The sequence below is a fragment of the Vollenhovia emeryi genome, unplaced genomic scaffold, assembly GCF_000949405.1.
Source record: "Vollenhovia emeryi isolate VEMERY1.0 unplaced genomic scaffold, V.emery_V1.0 DF939191.1, whole genome shotgun sequence".
In the NCBI taxonomy this organism is placed as follows: Eukaryota; Metazoa; Arthropoda; class Insecta; order Hymenoptera; family Formicidae; genus Vollenhovia; species Vollenhovia emeryi.
This window is the reverse complement of record NW_011967175.1, coordinates 254,022-262,504: the sequence shown is the minus strand read 5'-3', so window position 1 is coordinate 262,504 and position 8,483 is coordinate 254,022. Positions and strand designations below refer to the sequence as shown.

The 8,483-nt window shown below is 48.1% G+C and overlaps 1 protein-coding gene across 3 annotated transcripts in view; it reads left to right on the top strand.

Annotated features, from left to right (window-relative positions):
* Nucleotides 1-3,246, top strand: part of LOC105562286 (neither inactivation nor afterpotential protein G) — a 5,560-nt gene extending 2,314 nt beyond the window's left edge. Inside the window, exons 4-9 of one of the 3 annotated variants that reach the window (XM_012013018.1) lie at nt 66-236; nt 309-462; nt 585-706; nt 880-1,063; nt 1,172-1,394; nt 1,473-3,246. In XM_012013018.1, coding sequence (XP_011868408.1) covers nt 66-236; nt 309-462; nt 585-706; nt 880-1,063; nt 1,172-1,394; nt 1,473-1,608 — 990 coding nt within the window. In that variant the 3' untranslated portion in view covers nt 1,609-3,246. Of the gene's footprint in view, nt 1-65; nt 237-308; nt 463-584; nt 707-879; nt 1,064-1,171; nt 1,445-1,472 lie in introns of those variants that run through there. The other 2 variants (XM_012013019.1, XM_012013020.1) reach the window with 2 other exon arrangements.
* Nucleotides 3,247-8,483: the final 5,237 nt, after the last annotated feature.

Below are 8,483 nucleotides of genomic sequence, written 5' to 3'. Positions count from 1 at the left end.
TGATCAAGAGTAAATAAGGACCACCCTAATGAATATACATTTTTTACTCTTTCGATACGCTATAGATACTCGTCAAGAATAACAAAGTCGATGGCGTTAAAGTGATACACAAAAACGGCTCCGTGGGGAGAGTCGGCGTGAGAAAGGAGGTAATCCTTTGCGCGGGCGCTATCAATAGCCCGCAGCTACTTTTGATTTCCGGCATAGGACCTGCCGACGAATTGAAGAAGCATAAGGTGGTAAATTTAGAATATCGCCGTCTTAACCTTTCGATTTCGAGTAAAGCGCGATACATTCCGTCTATATAGATACCCGTGGTGCGAGATCTTCCCGAGGTAGGCCGAAATTTGTTCGATCACCTGAACGTGCCCGTCTACGTGAATCTGCGGGAACGAGTCAGTATCACGCTCGTGAAGCTGCAAACTGTACCCGAGGTGTTCAATTATTTCGCCTTCGGAACCGGTAAATGCCGATAACGCGCCAATAACGATGCTGTCGTTTACTCTTGCGATGCCTATAGACACACTTTATGCGGTCGACGTTGTAATTTCGCCGTATACCTTTTTCTCCATTGCATGTCAAAGGATGGTTGGCCACTAACGGCGTAATGGGATTGGGGCGTGCTAATAACAGTGGCCTCCTCCTTTTCGGAGTGGCGTCCGCGGAGGAAAAATTGCTCAAGGCCATCTCAAATTTCGAGACCGAGGTGAATGAACCGCGGTTATATATTTGGACTTTAACTAAAATAACATATCGTAGTCGCACATTTCGAGGCAATCGCACCTTCTGTCGCGTAATATTCTATTATTAGCGATTATAATTACTTGCAATTTAATAATCATTACGTGGATCGAGGAGAATTAACAATCGTTCAATTAGACGTACAGATCGCTGTTTCCGTCGTATAACGACAGCATGCACGAGGGATTCATATATCTGGTTACGTGTCTGCAACCGAAGAGTCGTGGAAGCGTAACACTGGGATCGAGCAACATCCGCGATCCTCCAAAAATTAATCCCGCGTACCTTCAGCATCCCGACGACGTTACGTGCACCCACAGAGGTAAACGTGATCGACGTGTTGCGTGAAAATGTATTCTCATTAAGAGAGTAAGCTGTAGAATTTACTTTCACTTAAACTGGTGATTAATTTCGACGATTATTCGTTAAGCTATAAATCTCGCGCTGGAGATTCTCGACACGAGACTCTTTCGCGAGTACGGAGCGCAGGTCCACGTCCCCGATTTCGAAGAATGTCGTCATTTGCGACAGAACTATCGGGACATCGATTATTCGGAGTGCGTCATGAGAATCGCAGGACTCACGAGCCACCATCCGTGTGGCACATGCAGAACAGGTGCGGACGACGACGCGGTCGTAGATGAGGAATTAAGGTAAACGATGGGGCATTTACCGGACGTCTTATAGGATGAGCGGAGTAATTGTAATGCAATTATAATTACGTTCTCCAGGGTAAAAGGTGTGATTGGATTGAGGATAATGGACGCCAGCGTAGTGCCGTCTCCAATTTCCGGCACGCCGAATTCAGTTCTTGTCGCGATGGCCGAACGCGCGTCCGATATAATTTTAGATCGCTCGTCGAACTGAGATCCAATTTATTTTACAACATGTAATATATGCGACGATTGTAAAAATAATAACGCTCGCAGTTCACGTAAACTCGTTTGTGACTACTCATTACGATTGTCCGTCGATTCAGGGAGAGGACATGTGGGGGAGACGGTGTTATTCGCAAATGAAAAAGATCCATGGTGCTCCAAGTTTTTTGTAATTTATAATTAATGGTAAAGTTTTCTTTTGTTTTACAGTAATCGAACAGTTATTAATAATCTAATTAAATTTCGATTAATTTTTATACAAACAAAAAGGGTGAGTTACACTCAACGGCATAGCCACGAATCCCTGCCACCCCGTCCGCGCTCGGAGCATAAAGAAAAAAGAAACTTAAATTTTTTTTACACACTCCCTCCTCGGAGGACTTCTCTCAACCCCATTTCCCGTCCGGGATCGTTTTGCGATGGCAGAGTTTCGGCGTTTCTTCCTATCCCACTTCCGCGTCTTGCCTCTTTCTCCTTCGCGCATATCCGCAAACACACACGCACACATACACTCTTCTCTCTGTATTTTTCCCCTTCTACCGGTTTTCACTTCTCCCCGTCTTACGCGAATTCGTATTTGTTTCTCTTCGCAGCGATCGCTTCTCCAGTTTGCTCTCGCTCTCTCGCTCTCTTTTTCTCAGCACTCACACACTCACACGCACGCATACCTGTGTCGCCTCTTATAAATAAAATAGTTCGTAATAACTCGCGAAGTGTCGTTTCGTATTTTCGAAAACGCAACTATGCCCATACGCGCCTCGCTCGTGCCGCAAACAAACGAGCCCGACTTCGGCGCCTCGCGTCTATCTCCTTCTCCTTCCTCCCTTACTTCCACCCCATTTACAGCAATAATTACGTAACGTAAACTTAATCTCTCAACTTAAAACAAAAATTGGTAACCACGTATTCGCGACGCACGCCGCGAGCCTCACGCCCGCCTCGTGGAAAAAAGCTCTCGACAGGTTTCATCCGCGCGAGAGGATGAAACGTGGTACGAACAAAAGCAACGTGGCGCGAGTCGAACGAGAAAGGGATTTGTAGATCGAGCGACACCCTCCCCCGATCGTTATCGGCGATGACGTTGTCGTCTGGCGACAAATCTGTGTTGTGCCGACGTGACCCGGGTGTGTCGAGAAATCGAGGTGATTCGCGTTGATCTGGCTCGGGCATTACGTAAGTTCGCTTAATCGGCGAATCCGATTACGTTTGCGCTCGCGGTTTCAACGCGAGATCGCCGTAGCTCCGGAAGGCAGCGTCGCAACGAGGTCGGCTCAGATCAACGGGAAACACGCGGGGAAGCGTTCGCCGTGTGACTTTCGGCCCTCGCGGCATTTCCGGCGCGCGGAGGAAGCTCGCCGGACGTGCACCGCGCCATCGGATGCGCGTAAAAACGCCCGCAGTTTTATGCTCTCCTCCTTGTCTTCTTTTTTTTCGTTTTCGCTTTTGCTTTTATCATAGGTAGTGTTCTCTCTATCTTTTTTTTTGCTTTAACTCTCCAAGAGTGTGCAGTCGCATCGCGGGACCACGACGCGGGAAATCACTTAAGATCTAAACAAGTATTCCTTAATATTAGATATATAACTATCTATTTATATGTATTTATATATATACTTTTTCATATATATATTTATATTGAAAAAATGAGTGTACTCTCTCTCTCTCTCTTTCTCTCTCTTGTTATTAATATAGGGATAGATTATCAATTAATTTGTAATTGCGTGTAACATAGACGCGTCCAGCGCATAGAAACATAAATAAATAAATATAAACGGATATATTTACATTATACTCGGGTAGGAGAGGGGGAGGGGGGGTATGTGATATCGTGGAAGGTCCGCGATGGGTATATATATATACGTATATTCCCTTTTCTATTTCTCTCTATCTCTTTAAATATATTTGTATATGTATCTATATGTATATTTAGGTATAAATCTCATTCGTCTGTTGTTCCACTCTGCGATGCCGGCATACCTACGACTTCACCTCGGCGTAAATATGCGGCGGTGATAGAGAAAACGAAGAACGAAAATAATACTTCGCGGAAACAAAGAGACCGGAGGAACCGTAGGTAATGCGCGTAACTATATATATATATCTCGATATATATATATTTTTATTTATTTAAATATAGATACGGAGTCTGAGGTAGAAGCGGTTTCGTATACTTATCAATATATTGTATCATCGTATGCGCGCGTGTCCGTGTAAGGTATGTGTGGGCGTTGGTGAAGTCTGATCTATCGGTATTCTCCAAGTACTAGGTAAACAGCTCGCGTCCAACAACCAAAAGAGAACTCGCGCTTTTCCGCCGACGCGGCGTCGCGAGAAAGGAAAGAAGAAAACGTTAAAGGAAAGCTGGCGGTTTAAACGCGCGACGATCGATTCAATCGGAGACGAGAGGATCCCCTCCGACATTGGCGATTCACCGGGGCGAGAGCAAAGTAAAGCCTTAATTTGCGTCTATGTTGTACGGAATTCCTTTTCGTCATTAGTACTTGTTTTTATAAAGCAAACGCGTTACGTCCTACGTATATATTAAAGAAAAAAAAAGTCATTAACTCGGTGGGATACAAGCGACGTACCTCGTTTGGCCGGCCAAACAGAAGTCGAACGGATTACAGAACAATCGACCTGCTACGGGAGGAAAGGAACCGGTGAACGTCGCTGGACGAGAAACAGGAGTCAACGAGGAACAAATATAGATTGTAGTAACGAGAACGTTCGCACGCGCTTTGACCCGCGCGAAAAGAAAACTCGAGAGAAGCGCGTGGACTTGCTATACATGTTTGTAACCGCACAGGGCGGTCGTGCGGGAAAATCGCGAGAGAGAAATCGGCGATAAGTCCGGTAGATGATTTCCGTGGCGAGTGGTCGCGAATTCGCGCAGCGGTCAATCAATAAGTGTTTGACCCACGGCGATAAATACAATAAGTATCGGAGAGAAGAGGTCTTTTTAACGAACGAACACACCGATACAGTCCCTACTGTACACCCGACTATTGCATCACTTGATTCATTGATTTATGTTTATTAAGAACCTTATCGACTATTATACTTTGTAGTTTGTACTTGGTTTTCATATTCCTGAGAGAAAAGGACTCGCGACGCGCCGCGCACCGCGTCGACGCCTTCAGGGGGAGGAGGGGACGGAGAGGAGCTTGTCCGTTCATCGACAGTCCTTCTCGCACGGAGAGACCGATACGGTTACCACGTGTTTAATTAGGGTTGGCACAACCCCAGTAAATGGTAATATCTGCGACAGCTATATCTGTGGTTGTCGTACCCACATTGGTACGACAAGTAGTGGAGACAACTTATGTGTGTTTTGTGCCGCAAACTTGGCGAATGTTGCGACACAAAACAATGTAGATGCTATTTATACGGCAACATTTTTATTTTAGTTATCTTTGCCCAAGCCGGTCTTTCCGTGCACCAGTTTTCTCTTCCTACCGTCTCTCCTCTCGCGGTCCCTTCGCTCTTTCCTCCCACCTGAAACGAGACCGACGACGGCGGCGGCGGCGCGACGCGACGATCCTAACCGATCTTGCAAACTATCGCTTTACCGTGTTATACACAGAGATTTTTCGTAAGCTTCATTCTGTGCGCACCCTGTATGTCGTGTGTGAGGTAGCATTTGTACTAGTGTGTGACGAAGTATTGTGATCCGTTATTGCGGCGGCCGCGGGCCGTTGTTCGAGCGCGTTCGGCGACGAGGCTGGCGGAGGTCCCGGCCCGGCCCCAGTGGCAGTGTTCTCGCATATGTCGCCACGATGAGAGATCAGTCTTATTGTTGATAAGATAAGGAACGCGGGGGAGGGACGCGAGATAGGCGGCGGCGCGCGACGCCGAGACGTCGCGCCTCGGGAGTACGACGCGGATTCTTCGGGGTCGCGCGGCGAGGCGGTCTCGCCGTCGACGCGCGTGAGAAAACGTTTCAGCCCGGCCGCGATGTCGGACGACAGACTGTACGTGGGTACGAAAATCGTTCATCGCGATCGCGTTGGGCTCGGTGAGCGGGGGCCGATCGCGCGGGAAGCTGCTCGTCACCGACGCGCGTCCGGCCGCGCGGCGCACTTGGTTCTTGCTCTTTCTCTCTTCTTTCCCTACGTGTGTTCACATATACAATTCTGTTTTCTTCTTCTTCTTTTTTCTCCCTTTACAGCGTGTATAGTAAGTTTTACAAAATTCGCACATCCTGCCTGTCCTGTTTTTGTTAACCCTTAAACATTACGTTTACTTTGTACTATAAGTTGCGGCCGGGAAACACGACCCGCCTCGTTTTCCCGGACGTTCGAGGTCCCGCTCTGCGACATCGCTACGCCGTGTGTCTTTCCTCCTCTTGTCTTTCTCCACCCTCCGCCGTGTTCTTCTTTTGCCTTTTTTTTTTGCTTTTTTTTCCTCTTTGCTCCGTCGATTTTAAATATGCTTATGCGTGCGTGATACATGTACTATGTAATCATTATCAACTAGGGTATAGTACTATTATATACTATACGAGCAAACGGTACAGTAGTTGCCAGTGCATTCTCTGCGCGCGGTGTAGGTGCAGTGATGACATCAATTTTGCTCCCTCACTCTCCTCCCGCGGGCAGCCGCGATTTCGTTTCTTTTTTCTCTTCTCTCTGTCCGTCCTGGAGCTCGCTGCCCGCGCGAGTGATAACGAAGGTTCCCCGTTCACACCGTGACAATCGTCCGTCTCGACGCGCTCGAACGTGCAGCTTCGAATATTTCCAGAATCATTGTGGCGCAACAGTATTAATTTAACGACAATCTCTCTCTTCGCAAATGGAGCCCTCAACAACGTCCGAATCGTTCACCGAGGGAACCGGATCGAAAACGCGCGGGACTTCCCCTCTTGTCTCTGTGAAGCTTTCGTGCCGTCGAGGCTCTACTTAATTTCGAAGATGCCGTTCGATCGGTCAATTTAGAAGCGAGCGGGTTAATTTAACGCTCGGAAAGTCCAAATTACACGAATTGCTCGTCCGCTCGGTCTGATTACATACTCGGATAAGCTTCCTCGGCACGATCGCGTTCGCGTCGCCCCTTCGAAGGCGCGCGGGCGAGCCACGGTGTGAATCTCCCTCGCGTCTCGTGTCAAGCCTTGTCACACACGACATCTATAAAGGATTCTCAATCCGTAAAACACATATTATAGAAACAACATGCAACATTTTATCCTACCGCCGTGATACAATAATGATACATACATGCGCGTACGTTTGCGCGCGTGCGCCACGCGCGCAACGCGTACGCGCGTCGCGCGAGTGTCGTGTACGTGTGTAGCGTGTGTGCACGTGTCTGTCCCCGTGTGTGTGTGTATATTCTTTTGCGTGTACATATATATACATATAGACCAAATATAATTCTTACACCGGATGTACGACGGACCGTGAAAGCTTCGAAGACGGAAGCGCGCGCACTCGTCCCGTGCTTTCGACTTCCGCGATCGCGGGTCCGTCTCTTGCGCGTACCTCGACGAAAATCGACCGTAACATCGAATTTGGAGCGCCACCCTCGAGGTCGGCTCGAGGCTGACGAGATCGGGGAGAATCGAGAGTAAGAAGTAAACAATAAAGAATTTGTCGCAATTCCGTTCGAAAGCGCGTTCCAAGGACCGTGCGATTGACTTTTGAGCAAAGCGATACGACGAAATCAACGACGATTTAAAATCGATTCGAGTCAAATTGCCGATTTCCGGCCGTCCCGAATACGTTTACGCGCGTAAACCGATGTCGCGATATAACATACGACTAATTTAATTCTAAATTTCCGCTTTAATTCTACGCCGTTTAAGCCTTTCGGTACGTGTGCTCTCTCATCCTCTTTCTTTTCTTCTCATAATTCCCACCGACCGACAATTGTCTCTCGCCCTTTCGATCCGCTGTATGTGTGTGCGTGCGTGTGTGCGTGTGTGTTTCGTGTAAGTGTCGGATGTGAAATACCTTTTACTACGTATGCACTCCCATAATCCTTACGTATGACAAAACAATTAAACCTCGCGTTTGACCGACTCTTCCGCAAATTCCGCACCTGACGTTATTAATCTAACTTTCCAATTTCGCCGCCCTCCCCCCCCCCCGCCCCACTGCCGATAACTCGATCCCTCTACTTAAACTTAACGCTAATTCATTGTACCGCTTAAAGGTATCCTTCCCTCCCTTTCTCCCCTCCTTGCCTCTGCTTAGCAGAACAGCCGAAAACAATATATATATTTTGTATATATATTAAGTAAAAGATTCATTATATTTATATATATATTTATATAACTTGGCATACGCGATCGTATCTATTTACACGAGCATGTGTGCTGTCCACGTGCGTGTGTACGTATGTATGTCTCTCCCGTAACTCTCACTCCTCCCTTCCCCCTTTCCTCTCCCCCCCCCCTTTGTGTACGTATGTGTAAGTGTGTGCGCGTGTGTGTATGTTCCTATCATCGCATACATAAACGACACATAACATCTTTGAATATCCTTTTCCCGCGGCTCCCCTCCCCCCCAGCGGGAATTAACTTCCCTATGACTGTGTAATCTCCGTCGTCCAGCATCACCAATCCCATGTCCCCGGTTAACTACCCTTCGCGCCCCCTCGGGACAATCGATGTCACCTACGCTCGAATAATTTTTCGCCTCCCTCCCCACCATCCGTTTCTACACCCGCGCTCGCCAGCGCATCGGCGCTGATCTCGCCGATCTCCTCGGCGATCGACCAGCTCCCATCCGTCCCGTCGCATCTCGCGTTTCATCCGCGGGACGAAAACGGTGCGACCGGTCGCGACCACCCCAGAGTGACGTCCGCGACACGTCGGACTATCTCGCGTCGCTAATTCTCGACAATGGACCACGGCGCGTAATTGCGGCT